The sequence below is a fragment of the Mastomys coucha genome, unplaced genomic scaffold (assembly GCF_008632895.1).
Source record: "Mastomys coucha isolate ucsf_1 unplaced genomic scaffold, UCSF_Mcou_1 pScaffold22, whole genome shotgun sequence".
Classification (NCBI taxonomy): Eukaryota; Metazoa; Chordata; class Mammalia; order Rodentia; family Muridae; genus Mastomys; species Mastomys coucha.
Window position 1 is genome coordinate 267091297 of NW_022196905.1, and position 20919 is coordinate 267112215.

Genomic DNA, 20919 nt, shown 5'->3' on the forward strand with positions numbered 1-20919 from the left:
TGGCCCTGGCATTCCCCTACACTGGGGCACAGAACTTTCACAGGGCCAAGCTCCTCTCCTCCTATTAACTCTTAATCGCATCACCACTTCTTAACTGAGTATTCTAAAACTGAAAGTCAACTTGTGAAAGTTTCTGGTTTGTTTTTCAAACAGTGCTTGAGAAGTTCCTGTTAAATTAGAACAAAAGGCTATTCCTATTTGAGGGGTGAAAATGATGAGATGCACTTAACTCTTGTTAATGTCTGAAGACGGTTAGGCCAGGTGTCTAGAAATCAAGGTGTGCCTGGTTGTGAGGCTGGCACTGGGTCCAAAGACTCCAGGGCTTCTGTAATGGTCTTTATTTACTGTGGGGATGTCCTACATTCTGATGTAACAGCAGCGATGTTCCAACCCTTTTCCATTTAAGTAGATATGTTACAGAGCTTTCATTTGAAAGCAATAGTAGCATACATATAATCTTTATATCTTAAAAATTAAAAACACATGAGAGTTGAAGAAATGGCTCAGTGGTTAACAGCAGGTGCTGCTCTTCCAGAGAACCCAGGTTTAGTTTCCAGCACCCGCATGACAGCTCACTACAGTCTATAACTCCAATTCCAGGGAATATCATGCCCTCTTCCTGCATCTTTGGCACTGCATACATGTGGTGCAATATGCAAACACACATGCATATAAAATACAATCTTTTTTTAAAAAAGATTGAAACACAGAGCCTGTGATTGATTCACTAAGAAGGTAATTAAAATTAAAAACAATTTCTAATCTTCAGTGATCCACTGTATTCTGTGTTCATATTTAGAACATTTAATTTCTCAATTCATTGTATGCTCTCTCTGCTAAATTTGATTATTTCAAAAAAAAAGAAAGGAAGGAAAGTAGGAAGGTAGGAAGAAAAAAAGAAAAGAAAGAAAGAGAAAGAGAGAAAGAAAGAAAGAAAGAAAGAAAGAAAGAAAGAAAGAAAGAAAGACAGAAAGACAGAAAAGAAGGGAAGTAGGTAGGGAAGGAAAGAAGGAAGGAAGGAAGGAAGGAAGGAAGGAAGGAAGGAAGGGAGGAAGGAAGGAAGGAAGCAAGCAAGCTTACTTTTGAAGGGAAAGCATCCCCCTGGGACTTTCCCATCAGAGTGGAGGTGCTGTGTTGAAAAGGCAATTGATGAAAAAATCTGCAGAAAAGTCACATTGGCAAGTTAAACGTTCCTGATCTGATGTCAGACCTGAGTTTTATTTGTTTCCACTGTGACATAGACCTATTTAGTGTGTGGCAATCCAAGACTTAGAAAGTTCAAGGTCTTGGAGACAGGAATTGGGTAGAGGGGCATTTGGAGGAGGGTCAGGCACTGGAAAGTCAGATGTAACCTTGTTTTTGTTTTTGATAACAGTTAAATAGCAGAAAGTTCTAGGAAGCTTTACAGCATTCCTGATTTAGGAGTCTACACATAAATTCATAGGAACAAGGCCATATGAGGTCTGGGTGGAAATTTCTGGTCCATTTTTCTAACCTGGTCTCATGTCACTACACTGAATTTTATTTAGAAGCAAGCTTCATAAAGATTCTAAATTAGTCTGAACTCTGAACTCCGATTATCCAGTCTCTTAAGATTTATGTTGTATCCTTTTGGTTAAATAAAATATTTATTTGAACTCAAATCATTCTTTTTATTTTCATAAGGACATCCCAAGAGTTAATTCTAGGAATTTGCACCCAAAAAAAGTAATTTATTAGATTTTTAAAAAATAGTAAAATGGCCTGTTTACTTAAACATTATCTAAAGTAATTTGACCTATTATTTTTAAACACAGCTTGTTTTGTTATTTTAAGTACACAGTTGGGTTTTTTGTTTTGTTTTATTTTCTCTCCAGTGAAATGGCTGTCATTTCCCAGAAACTGACCTTGGCAGGTTTTTTATTAGGGCAAAATGTGACCATGGTGGTTGCACAGCCAGAAGAGTCATGCCTGGCTCAGACTGTCCACTCAGTGAGTGCCTGACTGCAGGCAAGACCCTTTGCACCTCAGATGGACACTTTCTGGTCTGTAAGATACCTTGATGAGCTGTGATGAGGATTAAATGGAAGAATATTTATAATGTATTTGGCTGGTAACGTGCTCACTAAGTGCCCCCCATACAATAAGGCAAGGGCATTAGTCACTAAACAGAATGCATGATAAGCCCCAGGTAGAGCCTGTGTGTGTGTGTTTGTGTGTGTGTGTGTGTGTGTGTGTGTGTGTGTGTGTGTGTGCGTCTGTGAATGTGTGTGTGTATACAGGCTGATGAAAGAGTAGGTCATCAGTGTCCAATAGGACTAGACAATGCAGGAGAGCAAAACCTGGTCACCCTGTTTTCTTTACCCCATAGGCCTGTGGCACCATAGTCTTCAGTGGTTATTTCTGAATGAAGGAGTTCCACTTCTCATAACTTCTGACAAACAAGCAACCTTGAACTTTCAGCCTCTCTTTATGAGGAGGCAAGTCCAAACTCAATCTAACCATTTAAAGAAACTAGCAAATTAAAAAGCTTAGAATGCAATTCATTACTTACTTACCTTCCAGAATCTCTAGAGTTTCAGGTTTGAATCTAGGTTTCGTGTTCAGGAATTCTTTTGAAATAAAGCCATCTTGGAGATTCAGATGGGATGTTTCACAGAAAGACACACACTCAGGCAAAATATCCTGCCCTACAGGTGACTGGGGAAGAAGTGTTTTCCGTGTTTCTCTGAATCGGCTGTATCATTTGGCAAAGGGTGTGGGGAGCTGGGAAGGTCACATTGGAGAACTTAGGCAGGGTTGTGAGACCTCACCCTGGGCTCTGCTCAGAGGTTCTCTCTTCTCCATAGTCATGTGCTCCTGTCAATCAAAGATGAGGGTGAACTTTCCAGACACCACAACACCCTTAGGAAACTCCCCAAACCTTCAGAGGAGGCAGAGTGATGCCCATTTAGGAACTACTGCCATAACTACAGGTCACTTTCTCACTCTGAAAACTGATTAACTAGATGTGCTCAGTTTTTCTTTTAAGGTCAAGCACAGAGATCCTCCAGTAAATTAATACCACTAATAATAGTCACACCAAACCCCTTCCCATAACATCGTCCACTTGTCCTTTTCATTCAGGATTGATTTTAAGGTTTCAAAAATTACATAGTGTTGCCAAACAAAATACAGAATCCCCAGTTAAGCTTGATGTGGCTTAAAAATGATAATTGTTAGTGTACTTATTTCCCATTGCAGTATTTTGGACACACTAAGAATTAGTCATTGTTTCTCTGAAATTCCAATCTAGTTGGCTATCCCTTTTCTTGTTCTGTTGTTTATTTGCTTGTTAAATTTAACAACATGGGCAAAAGTGCATCTAAACCTGCCTGCCAAGGAAACCCTTCTGTAAACTAGCATCTCATTCAAACCTTGAAGTAATTGTTAATATAATTTTTTCCTCATCATTGTTAAAAGTGAATTATGGGCTAAGTTGAGGAAATAGTTCAATCAGTAAAGAATTTGTCTTACAAGCATGGGACCTGAGTTCAAACCCCAGAGCTCACATAAAAAGTAGCATACACTTGTAATCCAGAGCTAGGATGGAGAGGGGACAGGAGGCTCTCTGGGACTTGCTGACCAGCCACTCTAGCCTAACTGGTGACAACCCCCCAGGCCAGTGAGACACACTGTCTCAAAAAATATCACGAAAAGTACAAGATAATGTCCTTTGTCCCTCAGACACATGCCCACAAATGCACAATATGAGTCCTGTGGTTTCCAGTCAAGGGCAAGTCAAGGTTCCCTTTACTATTTTTTAGAAGAGGCATTCACAGAGAAATGTTGGGGACTAGCTCAACACTCTGACTTCTGACTGAGGGTAGACTGGCTTTCACCACATGTGGGGAAAGAAACAGTCCAGCATCTCTGTGTAAGAGAAAGGACATCCATCTGGTGTAGTCTCTACTCTGCTTGCAGGATCCAAGTTAGCTGTGTATTTCTCAGATGGTAACATCTGGCTGCTTTGCCAGCTGAGCATCCCCTCTGTAAAGAAACTGGTTGGAAGTCAGGCAGGTGTGACCACTATAGCCAAGAAATGGGACTTCTGTTTTTAACATAAGAATTTCATAGTCCTTCTGCAAATGGTTTTGTTTAAATCTTTAAAAATAATTTCCCATTGAGTTTATTCTTGGTTTCCAGATTCCTACCCAGAGCAAATAGCCAGGCTGGGTTACAGGAAGGCGTCCTGAGAAACGACAGCTGCTTTTGACTGTTGTAATACATTGATTCATTCAGCAAATATTTGTTGAAGATGACAGTGTGCAAAAACAAGCTCAGCAAGTCTCAGAAAATAGAAAAATATGATTTGCTTCATACCCTCAATAAAATTAGGATCCAGCTTGGCAAATGGCTCAGTTGTTAGTGTGCTTGCCCAGCACATAGGAGTCCCTGAGTTCTGCACCCAGCACTGCAGAGACCACATGGCAGTGCACACTTGAAATCCCAATACCTAGGAAGAAGGTCAGGAGTTCAAGGTCATTCTCCAAAGTGAATTGAGGGCCAGACTGGGACATGAGATCTTGTCAAAAAATGGTGTGGGGGCATGGAGTGAAAAAGGAAGGAAGAAAAGAAGAAAGGAAGGGAAGGAGCGAGGGAGAGAGGGAAAGAGAGAGAACGTAAAACTTGAACTAATAAAAGGCAGTTTTCTAAAAGAGTGGATAAGATTGCCAATACAAGAAAAAACAAAGATGGAGTATCATAAGGCACACCAGAAAAAGAAAAATGTGTCTAATTACAGATGGAAATATTGACTAAGCTAAATAATATTTAAATATGAGTCAATGCTTTCTACAAATTAAATGGTGGAAAGAGCAAGATGATAGGTGGGTCTAGAGGATAGAAAGAATGGGAGAAAGCCCTACCCCTACCCTGGGAGGAAATGCTTCATCTCTCTAGTATCAGTGAATGTGCAAGCAAGGAGTTGGGATGTGCAGTGTTCAAAGCCTTACTTGCAAGCGCTGAGTGTGGAAGAGACAGCATCAGAACTGTATAGCTTGTGAAGAGAGGCACTGACTGACCCATGCTTCAGGTCAACAGGGCTGTACTTAAATCACTTAGGGATTAGTATAGGGAAAGTATCAGGGAAAGTATTTTTAATATAAAAATACACTTTTTATATTTCCATGTATTGCATTATGCATAATAGGAATTGTCATTCCCATTATGTCCCTAACTGAACTATATGGTTTTACAAAGAAGATAACTGGTGTTGGTTATTTATTCAGCAACCAACCAATCAATCAATCAATGAGGGATACTCTCCAGTTGCTACAGAAGATGTGAAGAGATCCATTATGTACTCCATTGCTCTCGGGGATCTTATAGTCTATCTGTGATTACAAGACTCATAGTCCTATCCACAGCACATCTCTGTCCCAGCTGGGAGCCACTTCCTGCCTGGGCCATCACATTCCCAGGAGGGGAATCATCCCGAGTAGGCAGAAGTTTCCATGACTCTTGAACTGCATCTTGACATTTGCACAGGCTGTGCCTCTGAAATCAGGAGAGAGGAAGCTGAACATCTTGACCAAAGGCAATGATAGGAAATCTATCTACAGAATGTGAGGGAGAATTGGTTAACTGGAATATATTAGATAGCTGATATGACCCCCAAATGAGATACGGGTGTTTGAATTCATGGGAGGCACACATGTTGGAGGAGCACATGCAGATGTGTGAAGACCCTGGGATAACCTCGATTGTCATTCCACAGGTGCAGCCCACATTTTTCTATTTGTTTTGAGACAGTCTCTCACTGGGATTGGGAGCTCACCAGTTCATCTAGGCTGGCTGCCAATTAGCTCAAGGAACTGCCTGTTTCTGCCTCCCCAGTACTGGATTACAAATGTCAGCTACCATGCCTGACGTTTTTAAATGGATTCTGGAGATCCAACAGAGCTAATTCCCCAGCACCCAAAATATGATTTTTTTAACCTAGATAGAAACTTTTTCTTGAAGTAATAGAGAGCTAGCACAGAGGTAAGTTTTAATCTCAGAATTCAAGTGGCACTATGGAATAACAGCAGAGGTTGTCGGGGACCTCCATACATGTGCAGGCTGGTTTTAATCTCATAACTCAAAAGATAGGCAAACATCTGTACATTCCAAACTAGCCAGAAACACTGTCTCAATTAAAGGTGGGGGAGGAAGGAAGGAAGGAAGGAAGGATAAGAGCTGATAATGTAGCTCAGTTAGCATGCTTGCCTACCATGCACCAACCACTGGTGCTTGCAACTGAACATAGTAGCACATACTTGTAATCCCAGCATTCAAGTGGTAAAGGTAGAAGTATCAGAAGTTCAAAGTCATCCTTAGCCTCAGCTACTTAGCAAATCCAAGACTACATTAGACCCTATCTTTAAAACAAACTAAAAACGGAAATCTAGAGGTCTTGGGGACAGTTAATTGTAAAGGTAAAATGGACACTCAGCTCCCTACACTCCTCTGCCTTTTCCATGCTGAGCCAGGCTCTTTCTTTGTCACCTCCTTACCAGTTTCACTTTGCTTCAGCAATTTCTTATTTGGGGATAAATTTCCTTAAGTATCTCCAACCACATGTTCCACTATGAACCTCAAATTCCTTGTAGACAACACTTCTCCTCGAAATAGGAGCAACTTCTAGGAAGAAAGGAGACTGGAACTTTAGCTTGACATTAAACTTAAGAGAACCAAAAAGCATGGGGATAGGGAGTGGCAGTGACACTCTGAATGAAGTTTTACTTTGTGGGAATATGGGTCTAAGATCAGGATAAGAGTAGAAAAGAGACCTGCTGAAGAGAAGGTTCTGCTACTGTCAATGCACAGAGTCTGGAGATTTTATATAAATGGATACAAGGTTATGTTTTATTTCTAAGCATGACATCTCTGAGAAAATAACCTCAGCCCATCTGTTTCTTCAAATATCTAGATTATCCTTGCTCTGGAATGTTGGGCATGGTGTCTGGACTTATTTCAGACTCCCAGATCACAGCATCCAACCAAGGAGACAGGAACTGGATGCCAGAAAACATCCGCCTGGTGACCAGTCGTGCCGGCTGGGCACTGCCACCCTCACCCCACCCATACATCAATGAATGGCTCCAAGTGGACCTGGGAGATGAGAAGATAGTAAGAGGTGTCATCATTCAGGGTGGGAAGCACCGAGAAAACAAGGTGTTCATGAGGAAATTCAAGATTGCCTACAGTAACAATGGCTCTGACTGGAAAATGGTCATGGATGACAGCAAGCGCAAGGCTAAGGTAAGGCCCTGAGGTAGGGAGTGGCCACTATCTGGGGACACTACCTGCCCACTAGCTCACTAGGAAGACATTTCTTCAGCTCATGGCAGAAGTTAAATCCTCATGTCCTGGGATTTTTGTGGTGGTTTGGTTTTGTGTGTGTGGTGTACCTACATGCCTGTGGGCCTGTGCATGTGCATGTACACTTGTTCATGCATACACATCTGTTGATGCAAACATAAAGCACAACACACATGAGTGTGGAGGCCAAAGGTTACCCTAACATGTGGTCCCTCAGGAGTCAGCCACCTTGGTTTTCTGAGACAAGGTCTAAGTCAGTAAGATCCTTGTATCTCTAACTCCGAAGCCTGAGATTGCAAGTGTGCACAACTTTTGCATGGATTCTGGGAATCAAAGTGAGGTCCTCATGCTTTCATGGCAAGTATGTTACCAACTAATATATATCTTTCAAGCCCCTTCTCACATCCTAGAAGAAGTCTGACTTCCCAGGGAAGCACAGATTTGACTATGTTGGCTTGTCAGTAAACTTCTGGGGTCTACTTGTGTCCACCATTCCAGCATGAGGGTTACAGATTCAAGAAGCCAAGGATCTAGTCTCAGATCCTCATCACTGCATAGCAAGTCCATTCTCTCCCCCAGAATGTGCATTTGTTGTTTGTTCATGGTACTGAAGAAAGTATATGCAAAAAAAAAAAATGTACTCTCCCACTGAGCTGTGTTTTCCAACAGTTTACATTTTTCATTGTTGAGAGAAATGTCTGTAATCCTAGTACTCAGGAGGCAGAAGATGGAGCTAAAACAAAAACAAAAAACTCAGCCTAGGTACATAGTGAGTTCTAGGCCAGAGTGGGCCACAGAATGAGACCTTGTCTCAAAACACCAAGAAGAAAAAAAGCTAATATTTCTGCAATTGTGATATAGCACGCACGGAATTTACTGTCTGAACCTTTGCACACATACATTGAGACCGTGACAAGGAAATCCATAGCCCAGTCAAACTCTTCTCCAGAGCATTCATCTTGTGAAGCTGAGACTCTGAGAACATTCAGGAATCACTCTCAGCTCCCCCTCCCATCAGTCCTTGGCACACCATGACTCTACTTCCTGTCCCTGTGGTTCCAACCACTCTGGAGCCTCCTTTAAGCCAGGCTTGCAGTTTTTGTACTTCGTGGCCGATTTATTTCACTTAATGTAATACTGAAGTATCATGTGTCCCAATTTCCTTCATTCTGAGAACAGAATACTGTTCTGCCATGTGAATAAACACATTAATGTATACATTCACTGCCGAAGGATACTACAGGTTTTTTTTTTCCATCTTTTAGCTATTGTAGATAATACTTAGAAATATTCTTAGGAATTTGGAACCCCTTAAAACTCAGTCACCTCTGACTAATCTAATGAAAAGAGAAGGCGATCTCAGAGTTACTATACTCCAACGTTCACAAAATGTGGTGTAAGTTTTAAACCCAAAAGATATGCTTTGGTCACTAGGTTTTACTCAGTGCTGGCTACAGTTATTTGTACTTCCTGAGCATACCACATCAAGTTGGAAAGGGTCCCAGGAATGTGCTTGGGTGGCCTTCAGTGGATTTGGGATGAAAATGAGGACCCACCCCCAGGTTTTCACATACTCCAGTGACACTTCTCACACCAACACATTTGGGCTTTGTTCTGGGACTCTCTAATTCTACCCACCCAAAGCTGCTCCTCGATGGGTGAAGACTGCGGCTCATTGGCTGGGACATTCTCTCACTTTACAACCAGTGTGGTAAGGTCTTGCAGATAGGAAGTAATCCTGGCCATGCTGCCAGCTTCCCTCCCTCCAGATATGTGACTTTGAGGATAATACCCTATCTTCCAAAGTCTGCAGGTCAGCCATGGAGCTACTAACCGCTCACTAAACCAGCGCTCTGGCTGAGGAAAGCATAAGACTGCCTGTGTCCCTCCCTGAATTAACTTGTGGTTTCTAAAGCATTTCAGCATTATACGTTTGTACTTTCTTTTCTGAGACAGGGTCTCATGTAGGCTCCAACTGTGGCTGAGTCCTAACTCACTAGGTAGCTGATATTAGCCTTGACCTTTCTACTTCTCCTTCTAGGATCATAGGCATGCTCTATTTTGCTTGATGCATATAGTACTGCAGAATGAAACCCTGGTCCCAGGGCATATTGGGCAAAATCCAATTAGTTGACCTATAGCCCCAGCTCCTAAGTTCACTTCTTTCTTATGTCATTTTTACTTTCCTCTGTGATTTTGTGTATGCATGCATGTTTATATGTGTGACTGTACTTGGTTATGCCATACACAAGCATGTGGAAGAAAAAGGGTACTTTATCCATCATTCCTCAGACACTATCCACCTTGTGTTTTCAGACAGGGTCTCTCTTGGGCCTGGGACCCATTGGGTAGGCTAGGATTGCTGTCCAGTGAGCCCCAGGAGTCCTCCTGTCTCTGCCTCCCCAGAGATAGGATTATAGGTGTATGATACCATCCTCAGCATTTTTGGCTTGAGTTTTAGGAATCAAACTCAGTCCTTACCAACTGTACCATCTCTCCAGTCCACTTGTCCTTTCCGGACTTAGGGAAACACGTCAAAAGCTGGAGGTTTCGGTAACACTGATTTCAAGGAGTGGAACAGCTACGACGTCATCCCAGAGCATGGATAGGCAGCAAAGCCATGTCCCTACTGCTGCCGATGCTGGGTGTGTTGTTGTGACATGTTCTTCACACCAGGTTCTGAAGGAACAAACAAGTCGCCATATGTGTCTGATAGGGAGCATCATATGCTTTCTGTCATCCAACCCTCATGGCAACGGAGCCTGAAGCTGTCAGCCTGCCACAGTAAACCCAGTACAGAGTTGCACAAAGAAGTTAATGCATGTGTTTCAACTTTGTGTCTTCTGCTGAGTCTGTACTGATTGATACATTGGGTTTCAGCCATGAAATACTCGTCACTAAGTATCTGAAACCATGGAGTCTAATCCCTTAGACTGAGCCTAATCTATGATTCTTAGCGTGGCCTTCCCCTGAAATAATATCAGTAAGATAGAGATGGAAGTTGGTAAAAATCTTCCATTTCAGACAGCCTACATTTTCAAATTTTATAAAGATATTTGAAACATTTTCTACTTAACGGTACAAATGCTGGCTGCCTGCCGAGGATGCCAGCCATTGTTCATGTAAAAGTGAAATAAGGCTATTTGTAGGATAAAACAATGCTTTTGTGAGTTAATTCCTTCTGTACCCTTCTTTCAGTCACACCCATAATCATGTTATTGGCAAGGTCTATTTTCTACCAGAGCTATTAGGGTCAGAGCTTGTCCCTTGCAGCCTAACAAGTTAATCTTGGACATTACAAATAACAGTAAAAAGCAGAAAAAAAGAAGATTTTTTCAATATGGCCCCACATTGAAAGATAAACAAAAAGGTATCAGTGAGCACAAAGCTTAGGTGTAAATACAGGGCAGGTGGTCTGCACGGCTAAGCAGTACTGGTCAAGTGTGATCTCCCCCATCACTGACCCGCCCTTGTCTAAGCTCCCGTATCTGTTGCAAAGTGGACTGACAAGTTCTCAGAACTGTATGAAATTTCTTTCTGGGAGACAAGCTCCCACTCTGGTGAGCACCAGCCTTTTCTTTCACTCAGAATTTACTAGTGAAATTCTAATTCTCTGGGGTCTGTGGTTTTTTTTTTTTTCTTTTCAATAGTCCAAAAATAAAGTGAGATACATGATTATCTCTCTTTTAATTTCCTTCTTGCTAGGGTGGTTGCATGTCAGGGACTAGATTATCTAGACTTCTCCAGACAAGAAGGAACCAAAGACCTAAGGCACCATAGCTTATGAAAATCAGTGCTAATTCCTCACCAAGCCTCTGCTCGCTGCATTCCCCCATCCATGCTTCCATTGCTGCTGTTTTTCCAGCTCAGCACTGACAACTTTTATCATGTATTCACATTGTGTGCATTCTTTGTCCAAGCTGAAGTAAAGAAAGGGTCCCAGGATTCCAAACATATCAGTGCTTCCTCCTCTGATCTTCCCAGCCACATCAGTATAGACAGGACTTGTCTGGATAGTAATGGTGTTTTCGTTACAATTAGCATCTCGATGACAAGAACTTAATTGGGTCTAACAATACTATATGTCAGATTCTCAATTACTCACAGCACTTGCAGATCTATCAAGAGTCAGGACCTTGATAGCAAATGTATTCTTTTAAAAAGGAAATTAATTAATTAAGCTCTAGTGTTGACATGTTGGATTTCTACTGGATTTTTTTTTTTTTTGAGGTTTAAAAGGCCAGTTAATTTACTTCAAGAACCCAGAGCCCTTAGTTGTCTGTCTGTCTCTTCCTACATGTTTCCTCTAGTCATGGCATGTTCTGTACGGGATACTCACATCTTCTGTTGTGTTAGGACACTGAGCCCATTGGATGTGTTCCCACTCTGCTTGTCATGGCTGGGTTGGCCACTCCATCTTGTTGCCAGTTTGCATCAAATTATAGGCACATCAGTGAACATCAACATGATTCCTGAGTGCAGACATTTCTCGGAACTTGGTGTTCTTTCCTAGTAGTGAAGAGACTAGAAGCTGGGTGCAGTAGACATCTCAGCTACACAGGAAGCCAAGGCAGGAGAATTGTAGTCAGTCCTGGGTACCATAAGAAGACTCTCTCCTCTCAAAAGCAAACTAAAATGGAAAGATTGTACTACTTGATTCGTAAGAGCAGAAGCATCTTAGTGATGTGGCTACTAAGCCACTCTAGCTTTGAATGGTGGCTGTGCTGTGAGCTTAACTATTCTATGATGTATAGCCCTTATACATCTATAGAAGATGAGTAAAGAAGGTAAAGTGCTTACCTTGCAAGCACGAGGAACTAAATTTGATCAACCCACATGAAAAAGACAGTTGACTGCTGAAGTAAGAAGGCCTTTGATCTGTAAGTGCCTTCAGCTGGTGGTACTACTTAAGCAAACAGATTTCTACTTTTGGTTTAAACCAAGGTCTTGAAATGTAGCTTTTGGACTCTATTAAACTATCTCTAAATTGAGGCTAATGATTAGGGGGAGAGCACTTCCCTAGAGCACAGAATGCCTTGTTTCCAACCCAAGCATCACAAAAGGAAGTTAATTCTTTCTTCTTCAGGGATTTAATTCATCCTCTTCAAGAGGACCAAGTTTGAGCATAATTGGGACTCTCTCTCTCTCTCTCTCTCTCTCTCTCTCTCTCTCTCTCTCTCTCTCTCTCTCTGTGTGTGTGTGTGTGTGTGCGTGTGTGTTTATACCAAATACCAAGAGGTATCAGGTTCTCTTCCTATGTTATCTTCTTCTGGTTATCACAAATAAGTGATTCAGAGCCACAGATACAGAGCAAGGCAGATGATTGTATCATTTCAAAACATCCTATTAAATCATCAACTTCTGTAACACCAGGGTATATTTTAAGATTCTTGGGAAATAATACTGGTCAGTCCTTAGACCATCTTTGTTTTTCCCTTTCTCACTTCTAAAGCCATTGCTAAAGGCCTTGCTTCTATGTTCTGTTAAGAGTCCTGATTCAGGAGGCTTGGGAGGTGGCTGAGTGTGTAAAGTACTCACTGTGCAAGCAAGAAGGTCAGTTACATCCCCTCTCCCAAATCCATGTACACAGTCAGCATGGCAGCTGTGAAGTGGAGACACATGGCTCCGCCAAGCTCACTGGCTGGCCAGCATAGCCAGTTGGTGAATTCCAGATTCATGAGAGAGAGACAGAGAGACAGAGACAGAGAGACAGAGAGACACAGACAGAGAGAGACAGAAACAGAGAGAGACAGAAACAGAGAGAGACAGACAGACAGACAGACAGACAGACAGACAGACAGACAGACAGACAGACAGAGAGACCCCTAAATCAGGTAAATGCCATTCCCAAATGTGCCCTCTTGGATTTTCTGGTCTAGCATATAGGGCCCTGAAAATACAAACAAGTTCTCTCCAAATTTCCTTCACCTGATAACAAAGAACCTCTGAGTCCTGCCCAGGAATGTCATCAATCATGAAGGGATGAAGGACATGTCACAGCAGAGAAGGCTGAGGTCAGACCCCACCTAGGTGTAGACGTGATGGGCACAGGTGTTACCTTCTCGGAGCCCATAAATCATTTTCTGCTGCCTCAGCAGCTTTGCAGTCTCCTCCTTCCTCTAGAAAGAGAGGTAGGAACTTCTAGAGCTCATTGAGTACTAAGGAAGGTGATTTTTCTTGCAAGGCTTTGAGGACATTTTTAATGTGTGCATCTTTCCTTCTGTTAACCTTTCTGCTCCACTTACTTCATGCTCAGTTACTGGCCTCCAAGACAGGATGAGTTTCTACTGTCTTATAAAAAGAAGAAACCAAGAGTGTCCTCATGCGTGTCTGTGTGTATGTGTGTGTGTCTGTGTCTGTGTGTTTGTGTCTGTCTATCTGCATGTGAGTGTCTGTGTGTGTCTGTGTGTGTGTGTTTCTGAGGGGGTCATGGGCAAGTATGTTCATACATGTGTAAGTCATGGACAGATATGTTCATGTGTGTATATGTGTGTGTCTGTCTCTCTCTCTCCCTCTCCCCCCTCTGTCTGTGTGTGTGTGTGTGTGTGTGTGTGTGTGTGTGTGTGTGTGTGTGTGTGTGTGGTTTGTGTGCTAGGATGATCATGAATGTGGAGGCCTGAGGACAACCTCCAGTATTATTCCTCAGGCACTTTCCACCTTGTATTTTGATACAGATCTCTCACTGACCTAGGACTAGCCAACTAGACTAGGCTGGCTGGTTGAGTTCCAGGGCTCTGCCTGCCTCTGCTTTCCCAGCTGTGTGATCACAAATGCACACCACCATGCCCAACTTTCTTTTACATGTATTGTGAAGTTTGAACCCAAGGCCTTGAAAGGCAGGGATTTGACCTGGCATACGGCCTACCCAGCCCTTATTACTTTTTCTCTTACTAACCAGTGTTTGTTGTTTCACAGTCTTTCGAAGGCAACAACAACTATGACACACCTGAGCTCCGGACATTTTCACCTCTCTCCACAAGGTTCATCAGGATCTACCCTGAGAGAGCCACACATAGTGGGCTTGGGCTGAGGATGGAGCTGCTGGGCTGTGAAGTGGAAGGTAACTACAGTTCCCAGAGTCCCTTCTGTTTTCTTCTTTTCTATTTTCTCTTGTATTTATGCCTCTGACTGTGCTGTGGTAAAACTGCCACCCTTTCCCTTGAAAACTGTGTTTTCAAGCCTGGAGGCAGTGAGGCCTGGCAGCTGTCCATGCCACAAAGCATCCAAATTTGCCTTAGTAGTCTACACTGATTTTCCCCCACTTTGGAGTCTAGGACATTGTCTCTCTTGAATAAGTGTGTGTGTGTGTGTGTGTGTGTGTGTGTGTGTGTGTGTGTGTGTGTGTGTGTGTGTGTTTTAGGGAGATGGCTCAGTCGGTTGGTAAAATTCTCATCACACAAATATTGGACCTGAGTTCAATCCTCAGAATCCACATTTTAAAAAGAAAAGAGAAGAACGCTGCGTACGGCAGTACACATTTGTAATCCCAGCACTGCAGAGGCAGAGACAGGTAGATCCCTAGTGAGAGACACCTTCTCAAAAAATCAAGGTGGATAACGTCTGAGGAACAACAGCCAAGGTTTGCCTCTGGCTTTCACATGTATGTGTGTATATGCATACCCACACACACTTGAGCATCCACATACAAAAATACTGAGATGAAACATATATAACACAAAATTCATTTCACTTATTTATTTTTGAGATGGGGGGTCTTGCTATAGCCCAGACTGGCCTCAAATTTGTGATCTTCTTGTCTCAGCTTTCCCACTAGCTGAGATTATAATATGTGCTACCATTTTAAAGTAAACATCTCAGTGTCTTGGAGCCCACCCATAGTTTTCTTGCTTCTCTAGTTCTGAAATGTCTCCATTGCAGGATAGTAAAGCCCTTCAGCCACTATGCTCCCTCTCCTTCTACCCACTTTCCAAAACCTCTAGCCAACTTCTTTGGCTTTCAGCAATGTGAATAAAGGGGTCACCAAGATGGCTCAGAAGGAAAACTGCTTTTGCTATGCAAGACTGGTGACCCGAGTTCAATAATTAGACCCTCTACAGAAGAAAGAATTGATCCATGAAAGTTAACCTCTGATCTCCACATGTGTATATTTGCACAGGGGCTCACATCTGCACCCACATATATACATCACACACATACACACACACACACACACACACACACATACACACACATATTCTCTCTCTCTAATAAAAATAAAACAAAATGATTAAAATAAAAATAAATATGTCTAGAGGTCTGTCCCATCCAAATTTCTGTCTGTGGTATTGACTAATGTCCTGCTCTAGCAGGAGCAGCATTTGACAGTGATGTCAAGACATCCTGAACAAATTTCTTAGGCTTTTGGGAAGAAACAAAGTTTGGCCTGTAATAAAGTGTATGATATGATGTGGGTCTACTGAAGGATATTCCCTGATTTCTCAGATTATCATATGAAGGTCACGTGAAGGACAAATGAGACTCAAAATCTTACCTGGGACAGAGGTACTGAGCGATTTGAGCTGGTTATTGTACCATTTGTTGCATGATGCACTGGAATTCCCATCTGCCTTAGATTTGTATATAAATGGGTAACCTTACACCAGCTTTTCCACCTCCAGGTCCTTCTCTGGGTTACCTAGGAGAATGGCTAGTGTTGGTGCCCAGATGTTAATCAACTGAGCACATGCTTAAAGTTGTTGCAAAGAAGGTTTTTTAATATCACCTTCCTCAGGTTTCAAAATTACGTGTGTGTTGAGCTACCCAAACATAATTACATTCCTGAGCACGTTAAATGCCATAAAAAAAAAAAAAAAAAAAAAAAAAACTTCTGTATGCACTATAGAGTTTTAGGCTATCAATCACCACACTACTGAGTAATTCATGGCTACTTTTTGGTGTATATTTAAAATCAGGCCTTGACTCCCAACCTTTCCTTAGTCCTGGCTTTCGAATCTGTAGTCTTAATCTTCCAACACTATCAGTGCAGACCAACAGTAATTGCATGCGTGAGATCAAGCAAATGACAAAGAAACAGGTAGTAGTCCTGACCAAATGTGAAACGCTCTCATTCAATGGACTGAGAAGTGTGGTCCTCTGGGAAAGGAGAGGTGGTGGCCTGAGGCAGGTGTTTCACCCTGATCCTGGAAGAACTGTGATTTAGGAGGTGGAATGAATGGAGGGTTGAAAACACAGAGCCTTGTGGCAGTTTGCCAGTTTCAATTCTGGAGTGAGTAAGATGGGGGACCTACAGCACTGCCCTGAACCAAGTTCATAATAAAAACAAAACAAAACAAAACAAAACAAAAAAACACTATCTAGGAAAAGCAATTCCAGTTCTTAATGCTCATGACAAGAGACTCTTATTCCTTAGACCCATTCTCTCTGGTTTTAGCAAATGAGCAACAGGGTCAAGCTTCTTAGTGGACATCTGAAGGGCTATCAGATGAAGCCTAATCTAGCCTTGAAGGTCTCTCCTATTTTGAGCACAGGCTTCTTTTTTAACAACAGTTAAAGACTCCCAGAGATTCAGATAGGGAGACTGAGGCACAAACAATGAGTTACTTCTTACTCTTTATAGTGGAACCTAGGCACTACCTTGGCCCACGTCCAACATGAAGCTTCTTGTTGCAAGCACCATTCACAATGAGAAGTCAGCAGAGAAAGTGGACCTTAAAAGTATCGAAAGCAGCAGGTTATCAAGAACTGTGGTAGCTGAGGGACAATAGTTACATGAATGGTCAAAGCATTCTGCTGATGCAGTAATGGAGATGGACAGATCCAGGGCTATGTGCACAGCAGATAGAAGTTTGTGTGGATGAGTGTTCAGATGAGTGTGTGTGTGTGTGTGTGTGTGTGTGTGTGTGTGTGTGTGTGTATGAGAGAAAGAGAGAGAGAAGTGTGTGTGTGTGTGTGTGTGTATGTGTGTGTGTGTGTGTGTGTGTGAAAAAGCACTGGCTTTTATGTAAGAGTAATAAAAGCTAGGTAGATAGCACAGGGGGTTAAAATTTTTGCCTTTTAAGAATAAGGTCAGGCCGGGCGGTGGTGGCGCACGCCTTTAATCCTAGCACTTGGGAGGCAGAGGCAGGCGGATTTCTGAGTTCGAGGCCAGCCTGGTCTACAGAGTGAGTTCCAGGACAGCCAGGACTACACAGAGAAACCCTGTCTCGAAAAACCAAAAAAAAAAAAAAAAAAAAAAAAAAAAAAAAAAAAAAGAATAAGGTCATGGGTTCAATTTTGCAAAAGAAAACACATGGTATGCACTCACTGATAAGTGCATATTAGCCCCCAAACTCCAAATAACCAAATAATAAAGGATACAATTCACAGATCACATGAAGCTCCATAAGAAGGAAGACCAAAGTGTGGGTGCTTCGGTCCTTCTTAGAAGGAGAACAAAATATTCACAGGAGCAAATGTGGAAATAAAGTGTAGAGCAAGAGACTGAAGGAAAGGCCATCCAGAGACTGTCCCACCTGGGGATTCATCCCATATACAGTTACCAAACCCAGACACTATTGCGGATGCCAAGAAGTACATGCTGAAAGGAGCCTGATATGGCTGTCTCCTGAGAGGCCCTGGCAGAGCCTTACAAATACAGAGGCAGATGTTAGCAACCACCCATTGGACTGAGCGCAGGGTCCCTAATAGAGGACTTAGAGAAGTGACGAAAGGAGTTGAAGGGGTTTACAACCCCATAGGAAGAACAACAATATCAACCAACCAGACCCCCCCCCCAAGAACTGCCAGGGACTAAGCCATCAACAAAGGAGTACACATGGTTCCAGCTACATATGTAGCAGAGGATGGCCTTGTCATGCACCAATGGAAGAAGAGGTCCTTGGTCCTATGAAGGCTCCATAGATGCCCCAGTGCAGGGGAATCCAGGGTGGGGAATTGGGAGTGGGTGAAGGAACACCCTCATAGAAGCTGGGGGTTGGGGGGAGGATGTGATAGGGTGTTTCCGGGAGGGAGGGAAATTGGGAAAGGGAATAACATTTGAAATGTAAATAAAAAATATCCAATAAAAATTAATTATTTAATTAATTAATTTAAAAAATTTTAAAAAGAAGAAGGCCATGGGTTCAATTTCTAGAACCCATGTAAAAGAAAGTCAGATGTGGTGGTGTGTATTTGTGATCCTACCACTAGGGAAGAGAGACAGGCAAATCCCAAGAACTCACTCACCAACTAGTTTCACAAAGTCCAGGAGATAGACCTAAATAGCACACATCATCTGTGCATGGTGGTTTCCTGACTATTCTTTTTTTAATTGATTTAAGTTTTATTGCAGAGAAAAGAAACATGATTTCAACTTATCTGAATTTGTTAACATTTAAAAACATATCTTAAGTAAATAGAATTACATCACATTCTTCTTTCCCTTTTGTACTCCCCACCTTCAATACCTGCAATACCTTTCGGTTTTTTATTTTGTCATATCCTTTAAAATTTATAAAATTTTATAACAATAAGAATGAGTATTATAAGAGTTGTTTGATATAAAACAACAATCAATTGAAAACAGTCTTATGTAGATGCTTATCTACAGCAATACTGAAAATACATTTTTCTCAATGTAAATTTTAAATAACTCCAAACATATTAACTGTATATTTTAAAATAATATATCAGTACTAGGTTTTTTTAGTGAACATAAATAAAGTCTTTTTGTTTGTTTGTTTTGTTTTGTTTTAGTAGAGCTTAAGATCTTGGCTCTTACTGTGGTACAAGCCCAAAATAAGAACAATTTTTAGACATTGGAGTTCATTGTAACAAGGCTGTACTTCAATGAGCCTCACATCACCAAGGAATTTTACCTCCATCGCAGCTAAGCTAAGAGTTTACAGTTTTGTTGTGCCAAGGAATGAATTGTAGGTTCGATTTTTGGATACAGATTTCCTGCTATGGTCAAAGCTATTTGACTGGAGTGATTGTCTTCATTCTCAGCCCAGAGAACAGGTTACATTCATTTAAGAAATGGTGTGTGTATTAAGATGGTCTGTCCATGAAGTCTTTCACCAACTATTTCAATAAACAATGATTCTGCTTAGAGGGTGGCATAGACATTAGGTGAGAGTAAGATTCTGGTTCATTGGCTGTGGTGATTTTAAAAAGCATTCATCTCAGAAAAAGTAAATTATAAAGTCCTCTTCTTCAAAATTGATGCAAATAGTTATAAATATCAAGCAAAACATTCAGTCTCACTCTTTGTTGTTCTCTTACAAGCCACCTCCAAAGTTTACGTTATCTATATTTCTTTTGGCTGTATAAATAATTTTGAAATATGTAAGCTGTTCTGAAAACCACAGTATAGTGTAAAAACATCAAATAAACAATACTACTATTAGAGAGGCTGAGATAGCAGAAGCATGATTTCAAGACCACTAAGTGGTTCACAGCAAGACACTGTCATGTACAAACAAGCAAAAAGTAGATACGGATTGTACAATATTGGACCTATTTCTCCAATTACCAAATTAGAGAGATCACTGGATGACAGCCAACAAATTTCTAATTCCTCATACTTTTGAATTTCAATCGATTAGGATATGTTGGTAATATTAATTTTCATATTAAGAGATATTAATAAAAAGTAATTTTTACTTCCTGTTATTTTTGTTGTTAGAGATGGAATTATGTTTGTGTGGGTTTGTTGAAAGATTACTTTCTTGCTTCTTCTAGGGTGTAGGGTTTTTTTGTTTGTTTTTTGCTCCTTTTGTTAGTGTTTTCCATCTTTTATCCTTTGTAGGGCTGGATTTGTGGAAAGATATTGTGTCAGTTTCATTTTGTCATGGGATATCTTGTTTTTTCTCCATCTATGTTAATTGAGAGTTTTGCTGGGTATAGTAGTCTGGGCTTGCATTTGTGTTCTCTTAGGGTTGTATGACATCTGCCCAGGATCTTCTAGCTTTCATAGTCTCTGGTGAGAAGTCTGGTGTAATTCTGATAGGCCTGCCTTTATGTTACTTGACCATTTTCCCTTACTGCTTTTAATGTTCTTTCTTTGTTTAGTGCATTTGGTGTTTTTATTATTATGTGACGGGAGGAATTTCTTTTCTGGTCCAGTCTATTTGGAGTTCTGTAGGCTTCTTGTATGTTCATGGGCATCTCTTTCTTTAGGTTAGTGTAGTTTTCTTCTATAATTTTGTTGAAGATGTTGACTGGCCCTTTAAGTTGGGAGTATTCACTCTCTTCTATACCTATTATCCTTACATTTGATCTTCTCATTATGTCCTGGATTTCCTGGATGTTATGGGTTAGGAGCATTTTGCTTTTTACATTTTCTTTGACTGTTATGTCAATGTTTTCTATGGTATCTTCTGCCCGAGATTCTCTCTTCTATCTCTTGTATTCTGTTGGTGATGCTTGCATCTTTGACTGCTGATCTCTTTCCTAGGTTTTCTAACTCCAGAGTTTTCTCCCTTTGTGATTTCTTTATTGTTTCTATTTCCATTTTTAGATCATGAATGGTTTTATTCATTTCTTTCACCTGTTTGTGTTTTCTTGTAATTCTTTAAGGGATTTTTGTGTTTCCTCTTTAAGGGCTTCTAGCTGTTTACCTGTGTCCTACTATATTTCTTTGAGGGAGTTATTTAT

General features: G+C 41.3%; 1 protein-coding gene across 4 annotated transcripts in view; it reads left to right on the forward strand.

The window, feature by feature from the left end:
• Nrp1 (neuropilin 1) overlaps positions 1–20919 on the forward strand; it is a 153738-nt gene that overhangs the window by 106594 nt on the left and 26225 nt on the right. For all 4 annotated transcript variants that reach the window (XM_031341885.1, XM_031341884.1, XM_031341883.1 and 1 more), the window contains 2 exons: positions 6932–7263; positions 14239–14383. In XM_031341885.1, coding sequence (XP_031197745.1) covers positions 6932–7263; positions 14239–14383 — 477 coding nt within the window. The remainder of the gene's footprint in view (positions 1–6931; positions 7264–14238; positions 14384–20919) is intronic.